Genomic DNA, 24,548 nt, shown 5'->3' on the forward strand with positions numbered 1-24,548 from the left:
GTGTGTGTGTGTGTGTGTGTGTGTGTGTGTGTGTGTGTGTGTGTTGGCTGATTGTTCTGCTTCCTCAGTGACACAAGCCTAAAGGCCATGCTCTTAGGCAAGCGCTTCATGTCATGTAAAAATGAGTGTTGTAATATGTGATTAACCAATTGAGTTATTCATTATGGCACGAACGTCAATGGCTTATATTTTACAATTGCTTGAAACATATTGAATGAATAATTACCACAAGTTAATATTGCCATTTTGAACTAAAGCTGTAAAGGTTTTTTTCTGACTCTCTTGCCTAAGACAAGTTTCAGGCCAAATCTCAACGTTACCGTTCGACTTTGTGGGAGGCTCCCAGGAGACATTCAACGTATGCGGCCCTGCTGCAGAGACGGTGGGTGGGGGCTGGTTCTGCGGAGGGGCTGAGGCAGTCAGGAATGACAGAGGTGATGTGGAAGTGCAGCCGCCGGAGGAGCACACCTGTAGACACGGACACAACCCTGTCAGTTCAAACTGCAGTGCCTGTAGCGGACGATAAAATAAGGCTGCGAACTTGGAGGAAAAACTTTGTTGATTTTAGCTCAAATTCACAACAAAAGCATCACTTGCCTGAAGAACGGCAGTATATTGAGTGAAGGGCTCAAGGCCGCTTGCCACAGCCTCTGTGGCCAGGCCAGAAGAATGGATGACGGCTTTGGCTCCACTAGATGACTCAGTGGAAGACAGCACAAACCTGTGGCAGCAAAACAAACCCATCAAAACTGTCACTTCAAAAAATATATCATATTATGATGCTACATGGCTTAATAAAATGTCCTTGGATGCCTCAGGTGCCAAGAATCTAAGAGATTGTAAAAAGGTTACAGACGGGGCATCACTGCAGTTCATCCTGCTCTTTTATCTCTTTTTTTTTTAACCATCTTATTCAACACCACATACTTTCAATACGAGGAAAACGCGTTGTCTCTTAAACACACCTCTCCACTGGGCCTGTATCATTCTGTGGCATGCTCCAGTTGAAGCTGGCCGAGGTTGAACTGGGTCGCCCCACCAGGTTCAAATTGAGCTTTTCAGCATCAGGTGGCGCCCCTAAAGTCTGATGAGGGGCGACCGCACTTGTAGTGATGCCAGCCACGTTAGCCGTTACCAGCCAGTAAGAGTAGTTTGTGAAGGGACTCAAACCGGTGTCTTCAAAATATTCAGAACCTTAACAAAAGGGGAAAGAAAGTATTACTTGAGGCAATGATATGGGGGAAAGAAGTATTTTTTTTTTCCATCAATGATGCTTGAAACATGTACTTACTGAAAGGATAGTGGCTTTGGATGCTATGCACTGTGTGTCCATTCCTGATGAGAGTATAGTTGAGTTTGTTGGAGTTTGGTGAATCAGGAGGATACCAGGAGAGCTGAATAGAGGAATAATTCAAAGCAAGTCCTGCTGGTGGAGGTTGCTGGGAGGGAGCTGAGCAGATAAAAGCACACAGTTGGGACATAAATGAGCTGCAGTTTAATATGAAATGTCAATTAAACCAATCACCTTTGAACTCATCCATATTAAGCAAGTCATTAATTAGATGTCAAGATAGGCACAAAACTGAAAAACAGTTGGGTTTGTAGGTTTTCCCATGTGTGTGTGTGTGCGTTTGCTCACCTTTGCTGCAGCCAAAATGGTTCTCGGGGTCAAAGTGACTTGCTCCTGGTTGACACGCGTCACACTTGGTGTCGACTACCAGCAGCTTGCAGGTACAAACCCCAGAGTCTGGATGGCAAGAACCATTGACGCTGCCCACCGGGTGACACGCACAAGGAAGGCATCTGGTGGACAATATACACAATATAGACAACAATATGAAACACATTGAAACTGCTGTGCTTTGCACAGTCAACAAAACTCACTGAAGGCTGCATCCACCATCAGGTTTGATCAGGTACTAAATCCAAGAGGCGTACAGCAGGACTCAGACCCAAGGGCCAATCGTTAAATTTTATTTCCTGATCTGCAGGATGAATAGAATGCAATAGAGTTTGTGTAGTAGTTGTGCACATGTGTGTGTGGGTGCAATAACACTATGATGGAGCTGTGAAACTAACTTCAAAGACACGGTATTCCCCCTAGAGGAGTCAAAGTGTGTGTGTGTGTGTGTGTGTGTGTGTGTGTGTGTGTGTGTGTGTCGCATGGTGACCAGTGTGGTGTCACTCTCACTGGGGCTGGACAGTGGGTGATCATCCGGCCAGCCACCTCACACCTTCATACACACCCACACACACACACACACACACACACACACACACACACACACACACACACACACACACACACACACACACACACACACACACACACACACACCTTGCATTAAGAAGAACACTGTATGACTGTCACTTACACACTTAGGGACCAGTGTTTTCTTTTCAGTAAATGTATTCTCATACTTCTCTCTCTCTCTCTCTCTCTCTTACACACACACATACACATGCATGCACGCACACACACGCACACACACACACCTTCATCAGTGCTGTGTGAAAAGCCGCAGCTTCATAACGAGCCGCAAATTTGTCCTGTCAACTGGTGTTCACACACACACAGTTAAAAATGCCAGTGACCTGACCTTCACTCCTTCACCAAGGAGAGAGAAAACACCAACCTCACACCTACTTTCTGCCTTTTCCTCACCCTCAACTGTCACAAGTGGTGTGAGAGAGAACAATTTGTGTGTTGCTGGAGAAATAAGAATGCACGCTACGACTTCCCATTTCAATACGTCAAACTGTTTTTTTTAAATATAAAAACTAATTTAAAAGATCAAGCGTAAGCTTGAGGTCTTGGATAGGTCTTGGAAGCTTTCCTATTGGATAGTTTGAGGTCTATGTGTATGTTGAACCCCCCACATCTACTCAAGTGGAGACACTTTGATGTCAAATTAACTTTTAACGTCTGTTTTTCTCCGCCCCCCATGATTGAATTATTGCAAAGGTTCTTTTCTTCCCACTGTCTGACTCTGACTAAGTGTTAGGTTCTCTTCCTGCTTCCATCATCCCTCCTCCCTCGAATGTGAGAGGAGCTCAGTCACAGCCTGAACACTGGGGAATTGGGCTAACCGGCAAGGTCAGCTAAAGCACGCACACACGGCACACACACTGCACACACACTGCACACACACACACAGGCGCACAGCGTCAAACAGCTTGTTGATCATCTATCTACGGTGACACCCTGTTGAGACGAACTTGGTGAGAGCACACGGCAGCGCTACACAAATGACCCGACTTACATTTTTGTGTGTTTTAAGTCGTGTGTGCTTGTACGCGAGTGGGGCAACCTGCCGGCTCGGACACGAGCCGCAAAGGTCAAAACAACTCTTAACTCCTTCAGGTCGTATGGCAAGCAATCTGTACACCGCCTTTGCAGCGGCTGCACCTGCTGCGAGTGTGTGTACGTGTGTGTGTGTGCGTGTGTGTGTGTGTGCGGGCGGAGGCCAGAGTGCGCTGAGCAGTTTTGCGTGTGTGTCAGTGGCTTGATGCAACTCGCCTGCCCAAGCCGGGGTTGAATCCGTAGAACAAGTCTCGACACTGGTCACACCGCCGCCCCCCCACTGAGAGGTGGCCGCACAAACACCGTCCGCTTCGGCCGTCGCAGCCGCGCTGCGAAGCTCCCATGGGATGGCAGTCACACTCGGAACAAACACTGTGGTCGGGTGAGAGGTAGAAGCCTGGCCAGAGAAGAACACTTTACTTTATCTGTCTGCAGGTTCTGATTGAATTGTTGATTTTCACACCACAGTCCAGCACTGAAGATTCACTGTGGAGTGTTTTTTTGGGGGTTTGGAGGAACACACAGCGGAGTTTCTTATTCATTGAGTCTTTGCAGTGACATTCATATGGAATAAAAAAAAAGAAAAAAAAAAACGCATTTTCACTGACTCATAATTTAACACAATGAAGCTAAAATATCTCAGCGCCGTCATCTCGTCATACTGTAGATGATGATGTCATTGCCTAAAGTATGCACAGTGGTATCTCACGTTCCCTGTTTTTTTTCCCACCGTTTTTTTAAAAAAATGCAATTAAAAGATAATGTCACCAAGTGAGAGACTTAAGAGAGAAGGAGAATAATAGTTCTGCATTTTAGCACATTATCTATTTAAGACCATTGTTATAAAAACTGCTCAACACAGTCTTGATAAAGGACTGCAGGGAGAAAACATTAGTATGATGAATGAGTTGGGCTCCTGAACTCAGGAAAACTTTCTAACACGTTCACATCTGAGGTAGTTCCAAAAACAACATTAAATTACAAATGTCCAACACGACAAATAAGAGGCCGCCAGTGAAAAAAACATGTCTCCCTCTCCAAAAACAGCTTTTTCCCAAGTAATTCCTAAGAATAATTAACAAAGAGCCCCAAATGGGAAAGCTGTATTAGTTCTGGTGAAACAGTTCAAGTTGAGGAAAGTGTTCTTGGCACGCAGGCCGATGCCAAAGATTGTTGTTTCCAAAGATGAACCATAATTGAGGTTGAACAAATTTCAACCTTGCATGATTTTTATGCTTTTGTGTGTAATTATCAACAATTGATTGTTTTGAAAGGAAAAAGCGACCTCTCCTTTCTGTGGCGCTGGTGCTGACAATAAAGTCGCACTTTGTAAATTCTGCTGCCTTGACCGATTTCTCCCTCAACAAAATCTGTAATTGCAATATTTTTGACCCAATATTTATTCATTTTGACGATCAACTCTATAAGGCCTCACCTGGTCTGCAGTGGCTGCAGTCCCGTCCATGGCGGGTGGGCAAACAGACGCACTGTCCTGTGGTGCTGTCGCAGACTGAGCCTGGCACAGTCCCTCTGGGGTCACAGGTGCATGGAGCACAGCCCTGGGACCACTCGTCTGATTGGGCACAGGTGGAATCAACGAGAAGATGAAACAGAATTCTTGCGCCCAGCTGTTCTCTCACGTCACATAAAGGAGAGGCCGTCCATTGTTGGCGTCTCTCGCAACAGCCTCTTACCCTGGAGCTGCGAACTGCGGTTGTAGTAGTAGTTGTGGGCACAGGCGGTGCACTGCAGGCCCTCCACGCCCTCTCGACACGGACACTGTCCGGTGCGCTGGTCGCAGCGCCCCCCAGGCACGGTGCCTCCAGCGTCACAGGCACACGGCAGGCAGCCCAGGGAGTTGCGCCGCTCCAGGGTGTGGTAGCCGCGGACACAAGTGTCACAGAGACGACCCTCGACATGCTCCTGAGAGAGGACGGAAAGACAGCCAACCGGGGTTGGATGAGGACGGCAGGGAGGGTGGATGACTGCAGGGTGTCAGACTTTGTCTCCAGGTGGAAAAGTGAACCCAGAGACAAGAAAACTTGTTGCCTCAACTGCCAAATGGCCATGGAATTTTAGGGAATTCCAAGGATTTCTTGGAATTTAATGTCACCACTTTATTTTAAACTCTTATATAGACATATTTTTCACGTTTCTTGGCTTTTTGTTCTGTATTTAATGTTGTTTTTTTTTTATTGTGTGTCTCTTTGAGACACACACACACACACACACAAACACACACAGACACACACTAAAGGAAAACGTTCAGGCTTTGAACCCACCTTACACACACACTGGCCTGTGTGTGGATCGCAGGCCGTTCCAGGGGCGGTTCCTGCTGTGGAACAGTTGCAGGGTGCGCAGGAGCCCTCCAGCTTCAGACCAAATGACCCCCTGCCACACGAGTCACAGCGGCGACCTCCGACCCCAGGCTTGCACTCGCACTGCCCCCCCTCCGGCTCACAGAACTGGCTGAGGGAACCCAGCGGGTCGCAGGCACAGGGGACGCAGCCGTCCGGGTGGGACAGGTTCCAATAACCGAACTCGCAGCGGTCGCAAGAAAGACCTGAATGGGAGAAAAGGGGTTGAGAGTCAAGGGCGGCGCCAGCAGTGAAGAACAAAAAGGGAACATACATATACAGTATATATTTATTTCTTAAATATAGTTGATGCTTGTTTGTTTTGCAGCCTTTTGTTGACTAGTTAACCTTTCTCTGATTGCCATTTTCCTGCATGTGTGTGTGTGTGTGTGTGTGTGTGTGTGTGTGTGTGTGTGTGTGTGTGTGTGTGAGGGAGGGAGAGAGAGAGTAAATGTGTGAGCGTGCGTAAGTGGGAAGGGGAGAGAAATGGTAGGTGAGTGTATAAAGCTGCCATCATTAGGGCCAGGCCCTCTACATATGATGGATCACTCACCTCAGGCCAAACACTTAATTTCACAGAGCGGGAAAATAAATAAATTAGGCAGGTACAAGAGAAGAATGGAGGGAGAGAGAGGAAAGAGCGATGAGGGGATGGAAAGATGGATAGCACGCGATAGAAAAATACTGAAACACCATCAGGTGTAAAAAAAAAAAAAAAAAAAACGGAAAAAGGGGCTTAAAGTGCTTGAACTTTGTTCATCGAACAATAATCAGAGAGCAAAAAGCAAAAGTGAGGCTTAGATCGGCCATTTAAGACATTCTGTGCCTAAAATACCCCCCTGATATACGGCACGTCAACGCAAAGTGACTGACTGAACACCGCTTAAAGTGGATCTTCAAGTGAAATTAACCAATTAGGATTTTATTTCAATTATTCCATGTCTTTAATAATTCATTCCCCTCACTTAATTCCAAGCTCAAGTCTTGAAGGTCTTTCATGCCAAAGCTGCGGCCACTGCTCGAAATTCTCTCTGTTTTACAACAGCAAAAACCAAAAACTGGTGACGGCTGCAGGAGACCCGGGCTCTCTGAGCACTGCGATGCTACAATGCTAGTTAAACCATGATATGCGGCGCGAGCAAGCGGGGCTTATTTGAATATGCCATACGTATTCGGTGACAGCCAATCTGTCCCCTAAATGGATGCCTGGGGGCAACGCAGCCACCGCTGCCGTTTATGAGAAGAGTGTGCGTGTTGGTGTGTGGGCGGTGCGAGCAGTGCATGAGCACAATATGCATTCAGGGAGGAGAATCTATACATTCACATGACCAAGGCTGTGTGTGTGTGTGTGTGTGTGTGTGTGTGTGTGTGTGTGTGTGTGTGTGTGTGCGCGCGCACCTACTTGGTGTGCGGCAGACACTTGGCATTTCCACCCGTCTGCCCACTTTAATAATTTTACAAGTACGAATGAATGAATTCCTTTCCATAGATCATATTTCATAAGAGAGCGCTAAAGTTGTGTGTGGTGGTGTGCACAGAGGTGCGTGCACATCAGTGGGCTGCTGATGATGAATGCGCAGACGAAAGCATGTACAGAAGGAGAGAAGTGGTAATGAAAGAGCGAGATGATCCCACCGACAATTCATTTTCTTTGTGTCAAATTTCCTTGAAAAACCTGCGCTGTTCACGCAGAATGAACAATTAAAGTTTGTATTGTCATTTGTTTGTCTGTTCATAAACCACAATTGGATTTGGAGAATTGCGTGACACCCGTCCACCATGACGTCCATTATATCACTTTAGGTTTCTCTTTAGTCACCGCAAGTCACAGTTGAGTTTTTAGAAAATTGTAAAATGGGAATATTTTCAATAATTAAAATGACTTACATTGGCGATAATAAAATGAAAGTCATAATATTTGCAAAAGCCATGCAAATAATTTGAAAACGCCGGTTCCAGAACATTGCCATACACAGAGTTTGTTTTGGCCCGTCACCAAAAACCCTCAATGTTGTCACATGCAGAGATGATCATTCAAGTCGTATTTGATTTTTTTCGAATACTGAGCTCACATCTTCAGCGAATCAAATTCATTTGATTGGCTATTTCTGCAACATTAAAGTCTCCAAAGTCGATAACAGAGGCAACTGGGGGCGCACGGCGAAAGTAAGGGAAGTAAAAAATAATGTGGTAAAAAAAATAAGAAAGTGAGATCATTAGAGAAGAGAAGGTGTTTGAAGATATTACATCAGGGAGACCAGGAGGTAATATTGTGTTGGGGTGTGTGTGTGTGTGTGTGTGTGTGTGTTTCAGGCCGTGGCCCAGCCCTTTTATCAGCAGCCAGCTGGTTAACAGGCTCATGCATCACCATTTCAAACACTATTATGTACACACTGCACTCTGGCACCTTGTTATGAGAGTGCGTGTGCGTCCACACTTGGGCATCCGCGTCTGTGCGCACACATTTCAATTCTGTCCTTCTGAAGCGGTTATGCCATTGCTCTACTCAAAGTATCAGCTTGGCGGTAATAAATTGCCATAATCAAATCTCATTTCTGAAAAATACCTGTGGGAGCAAACCAAACAAACAAGGACGTGGGAAAAAAAAAGGAAAAAAAACGAAAGTGGCTCTTGTAAGGCGGAGAGTGAGCAAAACACAAGGGCTGAAGCAGTTTGTTTTAATCAACTTGGCACTGAATTAGAGAATTAAACACCAGCTAAGTCCTTGATGGCATGCGCACACGCACGCACGTCGAGGGGGGGGAGGAAATCTTAATGCACACGCGTGAAAATCTCCCTCGAAAATCATACGATGCGTTCAGAGAGGCCGAGGCCAGAGCGGCGAGCGCACGGACACATCCGCACAGACACATCCGCACCTCCTGCGCCGCAAAAAAAAACACACACACACGACTGCTGGGGTTCACGCGCGCACGCTCGGCCCCCACATGCACAACGGCGAGCCCTTGGCGGCGAGGCTTAGCAATAACCGTGATGCGTCGACTTGAGGAGCGCTGGCCGGGTTTTGCATTTCATACGAGGCTGCTCTTCAAAGACACACAGGGGAGGGAGTGAAACCATTTATCACAAAGAGAAGCACAACGGCTGGAAGCGCCGGCGGCGGAAAGAAGCCTGTTTATTTGGGCTGGCAAAACACTTTGGGGGAAAGATGTGTGTGCATGTGTGTGTGTGTGTGTGTGTGTGTGTCAGGGTGTGCACCCGCGACTGTTCCGGTCTGTGCGTGAATTAGATTAACTTCTGCAATCGTTGCAATGAGCAGCTGCGATGACGTGTTAATTAAGACGCTATAGCAAGACAAAATGCATAAAGTTGTAATGAAAATCACAGATTGCAGAGGCATGAGGAACTTCTCAAGGTCTCATATCTTGGTCCAAGCCACTTGAACTGGTCGACTACAGAGTTTGGAGAACAATCCAAGCTGCTCATGAACGTACTGCTTTGCCCCAAAGGGACCACAGCCCTCGTCCAGCAACCTCCATGATAATAGTTTCAGAACTCTTTGGAGACCAGTGGCTTCCTACCTATGACATGGGCTTTACACCGGCACTGTCCAGTGTCCTGGTTGCAAGTGGGGACCCCTGAAGAGTTGCTGGCGATGCCAACGTCAGTGCAGTTACAGCGAGTGCAGCCCTCTGGATTAGAGGCTTCCAGGCCGTACCAACCAGGCAAACACTGGGAACACTGGCGACCAGTCACAGCAATCTTACACCGACACTGCCCTCCCACCTGAAAGATGAAACACAAGTGAAAAGAATCAGGGGCAAAGAAAGAAAACAGCAGCCGTCAAACTTAAACAAGTTGTATGTATGTATATTGTATAGTGTGTACCTGTGCACATGTCTCACTTCCACTGACAGTTCCAGCAGTGTGACAGTTACATTGCCGACACACATCCAGGGACGTGGGATTAGAGTCTTCCAGCCTGAAAAAACCACTAATGCACAACTCACAATTCTTCCCTAAGATCAAAACAGACACAAAAAAAAAAGCAATGCAACAGACTGCAATACCAGTGTAGATTGAAAAAGCAAACAAACCAAAAAAAAAACACTGACACTAGGATTCGAGCAGTCATTCATTTAGCTGCTGTAATATACCAGCGGTGTTGTGCATGCAGTTGTCACAGAAGCCCCCGCCTCCTTGATAGTGCTCATCTGGTTGGTCGTCAGCAGTCACATCATAATGACAAGAGAGGGCGTGACCGTGGCAGTGACACGGCCGGCAGTTCATGGGCTGGAGTTGGTCGCCAGACCTGAATGGTTTGTCGTTGTAGAGAGCAGCACAACGCTGGCACTGCAGAGAAAGAAGAAGACAAAAGAGTGACATGTTGATCGAAAATTCTGAGGGAATATGGTGGGTTTAAGCATCTAGCAGGGGCCAACTTTATGATGGCCACTCCCAGTCTGGCCTGAAGTACTCGGAGTGGTTAGTGGAAGGCACAGAATGATTCTGATCCATCAAAGGATGCACTGTGGAAAATATTGCTAGTACGAGGAGAAGGATAATTTTGCAATAAGGGCGTCTTTGCATACAATTTTCTTACCAATTATTGTTCACAAAAGATCTCCCAAAAAATTGCTGCGGTCCAAAAAAATATTTAAAAAAAAAAAAAAAAAGCCTGACTCATTAGGACTTCAGTGGTTAGAATTTTACGGCTGGTCTCTGTGAAGTCATTAAAACCCTGGCGACTGCCACTGCAATAATGTGCTTGTTGTGGGTAAAATCCTGGGACTGGGAAAAAGACGAGGGCCAAAAACATAGGCAGTACAAATCGTACATCTCATAGATTAAAAATCATCGGGCTGGAGAATCTAGATTTAACATGTGCACAAACACAGACACACACACGCATGCACGCACACAAACACACACACACACACACACACACAGAGGGAAATTCTGTCTGCTAATGAGGAATGACTTGCAACAGGACAGGCTCACACATGGGCCCACTTTCATGTCAAAATAAACATACCAAGGTGTGTGTGTGTGAGTATGTGTGTGTGTGTGTGTGTGTGTGTGTGTGTGTGTGTGTGTGTGCACGTATGTGTGTGTGTAGATGAAGGTGGGGAAGAGCAGGCGGTGGGGGAGCAATTGATATAAAAAATGCATTTTTGTGTAGCAGAGAAGCGCAGAGGCGAGAAACGGCGAGTAAAAGCCCTTTGATTTTGTTCAGCAGTCAGTACAAATTATGGTGGACAAGGGGGGCATCAAATGGCGGGATTAAAAATGTATTAAAAAACACAGGAGTTCCTCCCATGTGTGACACATGCAGGCCTGCTCTGGGCCCATTATGTATGACATGCAGAGGAGGGAGGGCGAGCTAGAGGGAAGAGGGGGAGGAGGAGATGAAAATAAGGAAAAACAGCTCCTGTTTTGTGTGTGGCAGGGAGAAAGAGAAGGAGGAGGTGCAGGGAAGTGAGATGAGGGGAAATTAGAAACTGACTCCCTTTGAGTCCTAAAGAACCGGGGGCTGGGAAGACAAGAAACCGACAGACAAAACAATCCACCAGTGAGAAGGCAGGACGTTCGGCAGCAACACTGATAAAGCAGGCGGGGGAAGGACAATAAATTCTATGGAAAATGAATGTTAACGTGCAGGGAGGACAAGAAGCCCCATGTGGTTCTCCAGTCGAACACAAGGCATGCGATAAGCGAGAGACGGGAGAACTACCTACACCACCTTGACTGGCACAATACATTATAATTCTAGTTATTGTCTACATATCATAAAAGTGCATCAGCAGATGGATGGAGCATTTTGGTGGCCCACCTCATAGAAGGAAAAAATATACCATGGGATATGTAGAAATCATGTGCTTTAATATCAATTGAAAATGAACACAAGCATTGCAACAAAATATGTCTTTATACTCTCTTTACTGAAATAGTTCTTAAAAAATTGAAAAAAAATGGATGAAATACAGCTATTTTATGATCTGCTTTATATTAATATCATTTCTTGAAGTTCGGCGGGCCGGATTCAAAAGCCCAACGATCCGCATATGGCCCCCAGGCCGTAGTTTGCCCACGCCTGATCTAGAGACAGAGACTCTTCAAGAAGCACTTGGAAAGCTGAGGGTCAAGTCAGTGAACAGGGTCCGGTGCTGCGTTCACTGACAGGAGACTCACAGCGGAATCGAACAAAGGTTCCTCGGGACTCGCACTAGCGGGTACACGCTCACACCTGCCGACATTAGACGCAAAGGCCCGACAGACTCGCAGGGAGCAGAGTGCGCCATGGGACGTGTAGTTTCCGCAGGAGTGCCGAGACGCTGCCATGTTCCCGTTTGTTCTGTCTGTGTGCTGCCTGGCTTGTCTGTCATGCTGTTAGTCTTCAAATGATGTCACACCTACAGAAACCACCTGCCTCTCTGTTTGTCTGCCACCCCACTCCATTTTCTCCCCGTCTTTTTTCGGCCATCTGTCTTTGTGCCCGCCAGCCCGTCTATCCGCGGCCCGTTCCCCCCCCCCCCCCCAAAAAAAAAACATCTCGCATATCAAAGGTGCTATTCTTTCGGCACTTGAACAGAAAGTCTCAGCACATCGTCCCGCTGCTTGTCTCTCAACCACCGGGGACGAGTTGAAGAGCTGGATGCAGCAACTTCTCCTCTCCCACATTTCCCTCCCGTTTCCAGCCTCTTTCATCTCCTCTACCTCAGCGGCTTCCTCCATCTTTCCTCCCTCTTCCATCTCCTCTCTTTCTGAAAAACATCACTGAACATCTCTCTGGACCTGCACCCCCCCCTCGCAGCCCCCCTCGCTTTCTCGTGTCTCCGCCGTCCCCCAACCGCTTGTTCTCATAGCCACGGCGAGTATGTGAGCAGGAAATATTACCATACCAAATTAAAGCGAAAGGGTCCCCCCCCCCACCCTCCCCTTCTTCCATCTCTTTTCTTTTCATTCAACATTGCATTACCTTCCCTCCCTCCCAGCCTGCTAATTAGTCGAGGGACCGGTGTTTGGGAGTTGGGAAGAAAACTGCACGCGCTCATTCTCTTCTACATACAAAAGGTTTTGATAGCACGGCGTCATCAGCATACAGCCGCGGCAGTGGCAAACGAACGGCATGCGCTATAGATTGAGCGAAAATGGTTTTTATTCTATTACTTTATCTGCCGTCTAACAGTCAAGCCAATGTGACTTTATATGGGAGGAACTTCAGAAAATACAAGGTGCTTTTCATTTTCCAAAGGTTCAGATCAAAGTCTTAACGATGCATGCTTTGCTTTCCTTTCCTTTCCTTTCCTTTGTCATCCGCTTGCTGTATTTGTGCGCAAAAAGGTTGGTTTCATGTTTGAAAGATGTTAACAAGTGTGTGTGCATGCCCATGGCTGTGTTTGTGTATTTTGTGTGATGGACTGTGGACTGCAGTGTAATGGATAACATCTTATTTTCCTCCTGAATATTTCCACAAAAACCTGCTGAGTGAGGAGCCTACACTAATGGAAATGTGGACATTCAGATGGCCTGTCACAAGCATCGGTGTGTGTGTGTGTGTGTGTGTGTGTGTGTGTGTGTGTGTGTGTGTGTGTGTGTGTGTGTGTGCGCGCGTGCATGTGTGTGTGTGTGTGTGTGTTTTAATCTGCTGGGGCAACTCATCTTATCCTAAATGCCATGACCAATTTCACGCTCTCACTGGAAAGGTCGTGCCATTGGGGTGTGAGCCTCCGTGAGTGTGTTTGCGTGTGCACGGCCGTGTTGTGTGTGTCTGAAGTTAACCCGGTTAACCCCCGCCGAGGTGAAAATTTGCTGCTGAGGCAGGCTTTGGCCACGGAGATCCTGGACAACACTACTTAATGTCACTAGCCATAAATATCACTCTGGTCCAAACACACAACCCACAGGACTTGTTTCAGCATTTGTGTACATACATTGTAAAGTGTAAGCCAAGGCTGGATGCTTTTCTAAGTGTAACCAGTTGACTCTGATGTAATGATTAATTGCAAATCAAACTTTTTAGCCCGACTGGTGTAGAATCTGAATGCGTCTGCAGGTCTTGTCCAGTAACAGCTGATTGACTTTGTATGCTAAAAGTGTAAGCAAGACAAAAGCATAATTCATAAACATCATTCTAAAGATCATTTCAATGACATGGCCTGTGTTCTAATGATTTTCTTTTTAAAAGCAGTAAACACTGCAAGAAAATGTTGGGGTTTTTTTTCACCTTGAAAAGAACCAAGAAAATGGACAAAACTAAAATAGAGTTTGTAATGTTACATAGAATGCATGATATAGCTTTCAGACACGACTCAATCCATCAGCTGTATAGAGACGCATAGACAAAGAGTGACAGGGTGAGAGATCAACTCTGACACAGAGTGCAGATAAGAAAGAATCAAAGACAGCGGCAGAAAGTGGAGGGGAGAGAGAGGGAGAGAGGGAGGGAGGGAGAGAGAGCGAGAGCGTGCATGTGTGTTTAAGTGTGTACGTCGGAGTTTTAAGAGTGTGTTTTCCAAGGGCCCCGTTGATCATCTTGACACATGTCTGAGCATTTCTGTCACTTTAATGTCACTGTGGAAATTCTGCAGATTAGTACAACATCCGTCATGGTGCTCGGCCGATCCAAGTCAACAGAACGCATGCAATATTAAACGCTAATATTCCCCAAAGCCTTTTATGCTCCGGTATTACGGAGACAGAAGAAAGGCCCTGCATATTCACTCAGCGGGATGACATGGACAGGTTTGGCATTAAAAAAAGAGAAGAAGAAGAAGAAGGAGAGGAAGAAGAAGAAGAAGAAGAAGAAGAAGAAGAAGAAGAAGAAGAAGAAGACGCTGAGACGCATGCAGATCCGCCTTTACACATTCATGTTTTCCCCATTTGACATAAATTTGCACTGAACATAAATAACCCTGTAACCGCGCGTGCAAATGTACACATATTTCTTGTCCCGCATCTCGTTTGACAGGGAGCAACTACTGTCAGCACAAGAGAGAGAAAGAGAGGAACAAATCAGCGGAATGAAAAGAAGCGCGGCAGACAGGGGAAAAAAATGGAGGCAAAAGAGGGATGAAAGGGGACAAAACGAGGCAAACACGGATGAATTAAATACTTAATGAGCGAGGCAATAAGGAGTGCGGGGGAGGACGGCGAAGTGAGGCAAAAGACAAACAGAGAGGAGTGAGAGCTGATTAGAGATGCGTGCTGAGGGAATGTCATTGTTCTAGTCGATTTGAGACGTTATTTAAACGGAGACTCCGGAGAGAAGCGCACAGTGTGAGAAAAAGAAAGCGGGCGACAAAGAGGTGCGGATGGGTGGATGGATGGATGGATGGATGGATGGATGGATGTGGGACGCAGACCTAGAGAGGGCACGCACAAAGAGAAATACAGTGAGTGGGGGGAGTTTTTTTTTCTTTCTTTCTTTCTTTCTTTCTTCCCAGAAGCAGGCTGGATTGCATGCAGTTCATATCGTGATTTTTGTTTTTTGTTTTTTTCCCATTCAAGCGCTTTTCAACACAACTTTGATAACTTTTGTTCAGCACGCAGCCCAACCAGCTCTGGCGGATAAACTAATAGGCCGTGTGTAGGAGGCTGTTTGCTACCTGAGCCTGGCGGTAAACAAGACAAGCAATCAAACAGCTGCTGTTAGATAGACAGACAGACAGACAGACAGACAGCTGTGCGTCTCTACCCATGTCGCCTCTGTCTAAAACTCTCTCTCTCACACACACACATACAAGCGCAAGCACAATGAGGCGCACGCACACACTAATACACAGACACGGTTGCATGAATGATACATAAGCGGTGAATAATGCAGGCTGTCCTGCGCTACGGCGAGGCGCAGCAGTCACAGTGAACTCTTCACTGCTGACCAGCGAGGGACTCTCTGTCCACTAGAACCTGACAAGTTGCATTATCTCTGCTGGGCAAAGGTGTGCTTTCCAGGGGGAAAGATAGTTAGTTAGCTTAGGGGTCTATTAGTTGTTTCGCAGCTGTGGCTTAGCGGTCGAAACATCGCTAGCTGCGTTTCCATGGCCACTAGAATTGCGCAAAACCAAAATTTTGCATTGGAAACACCTCTCGAATATGGCAAAACGTGCAATAAAGCACAATATAACTGAAATGTACTGACTGCGTGACGGCGTCAGCATCATAAAAGAGTAAGTAACAAAGAAGTGCTTGGAATACAATAAGTTCGTTTACATGGCCCATTCATTCAAGCTTTGTCTAATAATGTATTTAGCAGATTGAAGAGGCGGCGATGGCTGCAACACTCGGACAGACAAGTGGCTGCTGGCGCCTTTCAGCACTCACAGGTCAGCGCACCGAGTAAAAAGTTGGCATGATGGTTGAAGGAAAGGAAAGAAAGACAAATTGTTTCTGTTCAACTCCAAAACTGGACTGGCCTGCCAATTCAACTGCAAAGGAAATAACGAGTACATTTTTCTCGGTGTCTTCATCTATGCAGATCACATTTTTGTAATGTTGCCCGTTGTACTCTGAACCACAATCCATACGTAGAACTAAATATATTGAAAATTGCTTTTGGAAATCCCTCACTAATCACGAGAGCTCATGTTGTTGTTCAGTTCCGTACAACTGAAAAACAAATTACAAAAACCTTCATTAAAAAAGGACAAAAAAATGTACAGAAAATAGATTCCAAGAGAGAGTTCAGAAATCTGTGTGTGTGTGTGTGTGTGCGTGTGCGTGTGTTAATTTATTAGAGTAGTCCTCTTTATGTCGTTTAGAAACTTCTTAATTAAGACCATGAGGAGATTCTCTCCAGGGGGTCTCCTTTGAGCACAGTCACTGTGTGTGTGCCTGCATGTGTGTGTGTGTGTGTGTGTGTGTGTGCTTCTGCGCGCGTGCGTGTTTTTGACTCAACGTGATGCGAGCGGTCTGATGTTAAATAATTATGCGGATCTGTCGCTTTTATTAGAGAGGACGGCGCCTTGTGTTTGTTCGAGCTGAAAACTTGACGACGTGCACTGCGAAGAGACCAGCATCCAAATAAACAAGCCCCACTTGTTTTAGGGTCAGCGTCTTGATACTCACGTTGTCTCCCTCCGTGTGACTCTCGGGCAGACACAGGCAGCGGTAGGGCACCACAGCCGTGTCGCAGTGGTCGGCGTGGCCGTGACACTCGCATCTGGCGCAGAACAGAGAGGAGAGAAAACAGAGGAGTTCGAACCAGTATGGTAACAAATCTGGGACTGGCTTATTAGATTGACACTTGGAATGCAAAAGTTTCACTTGTGCTGCTTGATTTTGCAATGCGTGTCGGGCAATCGATATTGATTATGAAATGTTCTGAAGCCGACGTGATGGAAACTTCAGCACATAAAAAAAAAATCAACGATCATGAGCACAGACATGAAAACAGACACACGGACGGAAGGCGAGAGCGCTGCAAGCACGCCGGTTTGCCAGCTTTGTCAAGAGGGAAGAAAGAATAGGCGGAGTGGAGAGAGGGAGGGGTGGGGTGGGGTGGGAGTGGGGGGGGGGGGGTCGGGTGTGAGGAATGCACAGATGAGATTTCAGCGGTACTCAATCTCCGTTTCTCCTACTTCACTGTAACAAGCCACTAATTAAAACAGCTTAGAGGGAGGAGGAGCGCTGGAGATGATTTTCTCCCGCATAATCCTATAATTACTACAGTCATAAAAAACAGTCACTCTGTCAGTCTAATGAAGAGCTGCGTTCGCAGTTATTCTCAGAAGGCTTTGTTCAAACTTGGGAGTCTGTGTTTAAATATTGTTCCAGACACTGAATTGCTCTCGCACATTTTGTAACAAATCCACAATGAGGGAAAAGTGTTTCTTTTAACCAATTACAGGACTAAAGACAAAAAGTGCTCAGGGTGACAATTAAATCTCAGAAGCATGTTACAAGCAGCTGAATTTTCTTTCAACACCTCCAACAAAAGGAATATTTTATATTAAGCAACATTGCAATTATGGGGATTTAAAGTAATGTTTCTGACTTCTCCACTTCAATTCCACAATGGAAAACAACAACTTTCAGGCGCTGTCTAAGACTGTGAGCTCCTTACCTGCCGCTGACGGTGATCTCGCTGATGGAATAGTATCTGTGTCTCAGGTTCACGCTCGCAGTTCCAGTGTGGTACTGTCCCGCCATGTGTATTCTGACCTGGGTGGCATGAACCATCCTCTGCAGGGCAAGACTGTGGTAGAAGTCATTGTAGCCGGGCCTCAGGTTTGGCTCGGGAGCCAGCAGGTTCAGTGTGATGTTACCGCCCGAGAAGGGGACGTCACTGCAGAATAGAACGTGGGAAAAAAAAAAACCCACGCAGGAACAGCAGAAGAAGAAAAAGAATGGTCAACAACAATATCTGTATTATTTCAATCACAGTTTCAAACCAAAGTTGTGCCGAGCTTTACCACGAACGAACTGGTACTAGCATATGACCAGCAGGACCTCTGACAAACAAAACCGCTGCTGGAGTTTTGTGTCATTATTAAAGTTTTTCACATTTTTACCTTTTTATTGTTTGGGGGTTTTTCTTCATTTGAAAACCTTGAGTAAACACCTGTTAAGATCTAAATTCTGAATGTCTTCACGGTAAAACAGGGACACAAAACAGTCATAAATAAATAAGCCTGTTTCTTCAATCTTATACTCTTCAACTAATCCATTCACTAGCTAACAGATGCAAGCAGTTTATCGGATCTGAATGAAAATGCTTAAATTTACCTTGGCAGACACTTGTGCGCTCTGCGGTGCCACTCTGATCTTATGGGATTTACGACATCTTGTGAGATTAAAAAAAAATCTTCACGATCAAAGACATCTCCCACTTTTGATATTATTACCAGCCGCTAATGCAGCAGAGTGCGCTCTTATGTTGCCAAAGTGAGGTTCAGTTGCTCTCATGCCAATTTAACTAATACCTCTAACTGTGCCAGCGGAGGTTGTATGTGATATAATTTGTCAGTCAAGTGAAAAATGAGCAACGACTACATGGTCTGTGATCTGTTGCAGTCCGTTCTATCTCCTGCCAACCGCGGCCTCGATACGAGCGCCGATGCCAAGATATAAAACGCGAGATGGTGTGTGTTTGTGGAGCTCCGTTCCAGCTCTGCCTGGTGCCAGCAGCGAGTCGGCGACTGGTCAGATGCCACGGCGGCAGAGTTGCAGCCAGCTTCCGATATCAGGTCACCAGAAGAGCCACTTCCTCTGTGCGACGCCTATGTGTTCAACTCCCTTTGATTTCTTTGAGCATTTTGCATGCGCTAGCAAATGCGTGCGTTCGTCAACGTGTTCATTTACTTCTTCATTGATGGGTACCTCTGTAATCTCTGCCTGAGAGTCCCGAATGGCCCGTAGCCGAAGAGCATGAAGACGTCTTTTGATGTGCACACAGAGCAAGAGGCTGTTTGATGAGTATTTCACGTTCACGCAATTCAACACGCAAAACGCAGTTTCAGCTTACGTGGTGAGCGCAATATTTGACCACAACCTGATCACAACAACAAGAACCATTAATTTACGCATGTTACAGACCTGGGCAGCTGCAGACAGTTGACAGAGTCGGGTCTCAGTAAAGGCCCATTGTTCTGCATTTCAAACACACTGCAGTTGCGGGCCATATACTGCCAATCCTGCCAGGGCTGCTGTGTGACCGTGCCGTCGTCGTGCTCCCATAGCCTGCGTCTTTGAATGAGGACCGACTCGGGCAGGAGGCCTCCAAACTGAACGATGACATAGAAAACCTGGGCAAAGGAACGACAGAAGTTAGCATGAACAGAAACCTGAGGATTCCAAAGCTTTGTAAGCCCCATTAGTCAGAAAAACTGTCCAGAAAAACTGAACTAAATTATTCTGAAAATGGAAAAAGTGCTTTGTTTCTTTCCATTTAAAACAAACTCTTAAACAAAATATTTTACGACCCATTTGAACACACAAACACGCACACATATATACACACACACACACACACACAGGCACACACAGACACACAGACACACACACACACACACACACAGTTTCCTTTAACACATCAAAAATGTGTTTCTGCCTATGAGTGTGGTTTGTGTGTTAAGTGTTATCTGGCCCAGTACAGCGCGGGCTGGGACACTGGGTCACACAGCAGGAAGCGCATTAAGACACCATCACTGTGGTAGCACACAGACACACGCACGTATGAACACACGTTTCTCCCCAACTTCACAAAGTGCCTTTAATCTGAGGACTTGAGTTGAGCTTTAGCGTCAGGCCGGCTCCCAAAATCCAAAAACCTGCCCACACACACAACCGCACCGCACACCTCAGACCTGCTGCAGTCCCAGTTCCCTCTCCTACACTGTCTCCTTCTCTTCCTCTGCTGTAGCTACTCAGTGCTCAGAAAGAGTGAGACGCTCTCCGTTGCACAAACAGTGCAAATGAATACACTGTTGTATTTGTATTTGAGCAGCAGTTTAAAACCCGAGAGGCTTTAGTTGGCTGCTGCATTCAGAAGACACATTTACCAAAGCAAAAAATTCTGATCTCAGTATTGACGCAATTGATATTAAAAAAAAAAAAAAAAAAGCTGCAACACCTGATATTGTCCATTGGCCAAATCAACCGTTATTGTGATTCCCTCTTCCAGCTCCTGTGTGCTCATGACCTTGGAGAGCCAGGCGGTGCCCAGGTCCTGATCATTGACATAACTGAGGGGATGGGCATTAAGGTTGAGTCTCAACATTCTGTCATTGGTGATGTCATCAACACCACTGGGGATGCAGTACCTGTGAAGAGAAAAGAAAAAGTTGAAGGATCCTCCCTACACAGATGATGAGATGACAGGTGCATATATTTCTCATAGTTGATATTGTCTCAGCAGCTGTGTGGCATGGGGAGACACATTTATGATTGGTGGATAAGATCTATTAATGACCTGTTATGACTGTATGCTGCACAGAGAAACATACACTGTTTAGTTAGCCATCATGGCAAAACACATTTTTATTTCACTTTCATTTCAACAACAGTTTTACAGTGTTTTATCTCAAATGGAAGAAGACGTTTGAGCCATTTTGTCTTTGGCCACTTTGGATGATTTTCTGAAACGTGTATTGTGTCTTTCGTCAGGTCCTGTGTTTCAAATACATTTTTGAATGGATGTCAATATTTATTTGATCTATAAAATCTCTATGGAATATTGTTCGCAATCTGCTGGACCACATTACATTACAACATTAATTAAATGATTGTGAATAGGATAATGTTCCATGGTTAAGGTGCCTGGTGTGGAGACACCAGTGCATTATTTGTTAAACGCAGCTCTGTACCTCTCAACCAAAGGATGCACTCTGGGGTGACTGGGTGGACAGCGGCACTCGGGTTGGACATGAAGCTTGGGAAGCACTCCTGAGTACACTTCCATTATTTCCCTGTTAAAGGAGAAGCCAGTGGTTATATTGCCAGTGTGAAACTGAGCAGTACTCTGGCATGAGGGGAGGAAGAGGAGGCCAATATCGCTGAGGTTCTCCGAGGTTCAAAACAAATGGCAGCCATAGATTGTTTTGTAAGAAATGGTACTTTGAGTCATCTTCTTAACTTCCCTGTTGACAGCCGCTTTGACAAAACATTAAGTTAAAGGAGAAAATCAAAGGAGTAAATTGCAAACTCAATATTTCATTTTGTCTTGGCCCAATCTTGATGAGAGGAACTTTTAAGGGACTTTATTCCTTACAGTGTGCAACACATCACTGCTGAGCAAAACACTAATTGCCTTGTATTGAATTTCCAGGAAAATCCTCTGGAAGCAGTATGGATCTTAAGATGCAACGATTAGCTCTGGTTTCTCCGACCATCTTTCTCTTCATCACCCGCTGCTCCTCTTCCCCTGCTGCTCACATCCATGCAGTATCTCTCATTTCGATGACAGCGCCCCGTTTTTCTGTTAATTCTGACTTTATCAATTATCATTCCCTTTTTATATTCCTTCTCTTTGTATTTTCAGCAACCAAACTCACCTGTTGGCCAGGGTAGCAGGATAAAATCTAAAGTCCTGCATTCGCCCAATGAACTGATTAGACCCTGGGGAGATGAAAAGAGAGGGGAAAAGAACATAAAGATGGTGTTAATGGGTTTGTACTGACGGCAGCCAGTGAGAGGATTTCACAGTGTTTAGTAGATTATCTTATCTGCTTCCTGATACCAGCAAAGTGAGGCTGTCCCGCAGCTGCTTGTAATGGCCATGATCATGATACAAAGCCACATTTGCTCCCGGTTAAGTCCAGCAAGGCTTATATGGACAGATTTAGTTGCACAACTTGATGTGGGAGAGCCAGGCCTGTCTTCAAATAACCCCATGGTGAGAAAAATATTTCCCTATCCATTCTTAAAATGGGGTAAACGAAGAAATGTGGAAAATAAGCACGTCTAAAAGTCAACTGAAATAATGTTTCTTTTCAAAATAAAGCTGAAATTTGAAGAAGACGACAGGACCAAGATACAAACTGGCTGAATGTGTGGACAGACAGGTAAGTACAAAGATGCTGCGAATGAGTTTGTCCTCTATTCTGTATCGAACACAAGCAGGATTTTTTGTTTTAATCTTTTGCAAACGTGCGCTGCATTATCTCACACACATGGGCAAAGAATCCAGGTGGACATGTGGCTACTGGGCTGCGCACAAGAAGCTGCATCAAACGGCGCGGAGCCCCTCCCCCGCCCCAACACCTCTCTGCACACAAACACACCTGAGTGACAGTGTTGGAGCGAACATGAGAGACTGAAGCAGATGTTGACGCAGGTCCAAGTAGACGCCGAGTCTTTGACTGTCCAACAAACTTGTGTGCATTGTGCGACAACAACTCTTAGAAGACTGAAACATCAACTGAGCAGCGAAAGAACTCCTGCCATGTCTGGCTTTGTGTGCGCGGCCGTGCATGTGCACGCGCACGGCTTTGCTGTGTTCACTCCAAAACACATCCTTACTTTAGGGAAAAAAAAAAAGTGACTGTACATGTCTGCGTGCATAACCGTGCGCGTATTTGCATTTGAGAGAGACTTGGCAGTGTTTGGCTCTACAACAATGTAAACGTGTGTGTGTGTTGGGAGACGAGTGCGTGTTTATGTGGGGTGTTAAATGGAGGGAGTGTTAGGAGATGTAAGTGTGGTAGAACAGTGTGTGGTTGTGCAGCCTCAGGCTTTGGCTCAGGATTTCTTTAGCGTGTGGAAATGGGATTATATCTTCCTGTGAAAAGCACTCTGCCTATTGTTACTGGGATGATGCAAGGTATAAGCCCCGATTCTCTCCCTTGTGTGTTCATCTCTCTCTCTGTCTTTCCTCTTTGTGATTTAGTCTCCGTCATCCGCCGTTATTTTTTCATCTTTATTTTTCTTCTGTTTCTTCTGTTTGTTAACTAAGAGAACAATGTGGATATTTTTTTTCCCCAATTTGAGCGTCACTAACCCTGTGGCTTTACGGTTTAATGTTTTGTTTTGCTTTTTAATTGAACTTATGTTCATATTTTAGACTTGCATGAATTTCCGGGAGCTCAGCTTGCAAAAGCTCCCTTAATTTATGACAACAGGAAATGTGCATCATGATTTTCTGTGACAAAAGCACGTAGGTTGTTGCTTTGAGTGGCCTTCAAGTGAACAATCCACACACAAATGTCACAAGGGCATGGTTGTTGCCCCACTTGGGGGGAAATGTACAGATCTGTTTTTCTGTGGTAATGCAACAAAAGAGCAGGGAGCTAAAAGTGAGCAGTTTTGTAGGAGGCCCAAAACAGAAGGATAAATATGTGTGGAGTTTTTGGGACAACACACAATCATTCAATGCCACACTGATGGAGTGCAGCATGGAAAAGGCCATAAAATGGGACCTTTACCTCCTCGTCTGGACATCTTACCGTGTGTAACAAGCGCACTGTGATTTGTTAACAGCATCCATACCGAAAACATTGTTGTTAATCAATACATCTGATCAGCATTCGCATAATCAATCCACTGATCAGAATTCCAGACACAGCCCTCAGCCTCAGCAACCCCACACTCTCTCCTGTGAGCCAATCACATGTATCGATCACCGGCACTGATGTGATCTTCAGCTGATCAGATGCTACCTGCCGTGAACTAGGGATCAATGCCTGATAAACGAGAAGAAAAACACTCGTTTATCACCCTCAAGATGAACGGATATCATTTTTCTCCCAATTTCTATCCTATTGACTCTGAGATGGCTCTGAGGCACCACCAATCAATCACAGGTGCGTACTGTAGTTGAAGGGGAGGATAAAAGCTGAGTGGAAAATAAAGGGCGGAGCGCTCATTGACAACATATTAAGATGGACAGACAAGATAAATTAAGAAGCCATTTCTCTTTTACTTCAGAGGAGGGGAAAAAAAAAAAACCTGTGGTCCCTGCCGGCTCAAAAGATTTACAATTAAGGTTTGTGGGTTTTGGGCTGCAGCTTTGAATATTGTTAACCATCTAAAAGTGATTCTTGAGGACCACCGATATGATGAATTGATCTTCATTTATGTACAGTATAATTTAACAACACCAAATCAGGCAGAAGAGCCGCCATTGATGTCTTGGTTCCGTTCTTGTATATCATGAATAGCTTTCTTTGTACCACAGTAACAATGTTTTTTTTCTGAGGATTTTCTTCATAATGTGTAACCCACTTTTCAATCCTTCCGTTTTTGTTCATTTTTGTAGCGCACAGTGTGTTAAGGATTTATCAGAGGGACTTGGACAGATCTGTAATCACAAAAAACAGAGCCTACCATACAAAATTGATAGTGTGACTGTATAATGTTAATTAAAGGGTGCCCCAAAAAAATCAATTTCATTGAGCTAGACTTAGTAGTTTTGAAGATAATTGCTTTTAAAATGATGTCCATTTTTTTGGACACCCTTTAAAATAATAATAATAATACTGAAAATG

General features: G+C 45.4%; 1 protein-coding gene across 1 annotated transcript in view; it reads right to left on the reverse strand.

Annotated features, from left to right (window-relative positions):
- ush2a (Usher syndrome 2A (autosomal recessive, mild)) overlaps positions 1-24,548 on the reverse strand; it is a 152,203-nt gene that overhangs the window by 114,322 nt on the left and 13,333 nt on the right. Inside the window, exons 7-24 of the mRNA XM_076050230.1 lie at positions 21,618-21,681; positions 20,931-21,032; positions 20,198-20,387; positions 19,162-19,370; positions 17,690-17,911; positions 16,693-16,786; positions 9,783-9,978; positions 9,514-9,644; positions 9,207-9,411; positions 5,587-5,870; positions 4,999-5,227; positions 4,740-4,877; positions 3,521-3,701; positions 1,640-1,803; positions 1,292-1,450; positions 966-1,194; positions 598-721; positions 321-468 (exon numbers count right to left, since the gene is read on the reverse strand). Of these exons, the coding sequence (XP_075906345.1) occupies positions 321-468; positions 598-721; positions 966-1,194; positions 1,292-1,450; positions 1,640-1,803; positions 3,521-3,701; positions 4,740-4,877; positions 4,999-5,227; positions 5,587-5,870; positions 9,207-9,411; positions 9,514-9,644; positions 9,783-9,978; positions 16,693-16,786; positions 17,690-17,911; positions 19,162-19,370; positions 20,198-20,387; positions 20,931-21,032; positions 21,618-21,681 (3,069 nt within the window). The remainder of the gene's footprint in view (positions 1-320; positions 469-597; positions 722-965; positions 1,195-1,291; positions 1,451-1,639; positions 1,804-3,520; positions 3,702-4,739; positions 4,878-4,998; positions 5,228-5,586; positions 5,871-9,206; positions 9,412-9,513; positions 9,645-9,782; positions 9,979-16,692; positions 16,787-17,689; positions 17,912-19,161; positions 19,371-20,197; positions 20,388-20,930; positions 21,033-21,617; positions 21,682-24,548) is intronic.

The sequence above is a fragment of the Nelusetta ayraudi genome, unplaced genomic scaffold, assembly GCF_046127955.1.
Source record: "Nelusetta ayraudi isolate G7.1 ecotype Tasmania unplaced genomic scaffold, CSIRO-AGI_Nayr_v1 ptg000005l, whole genome shotgun sequence".
Lineage (NCBI taxonomy): Eukaryota > Metazoa > Chordata > Actinopteri > Tetraodontiformes > Monacanthidae > Nelusetta > Nelusetta ayraudi.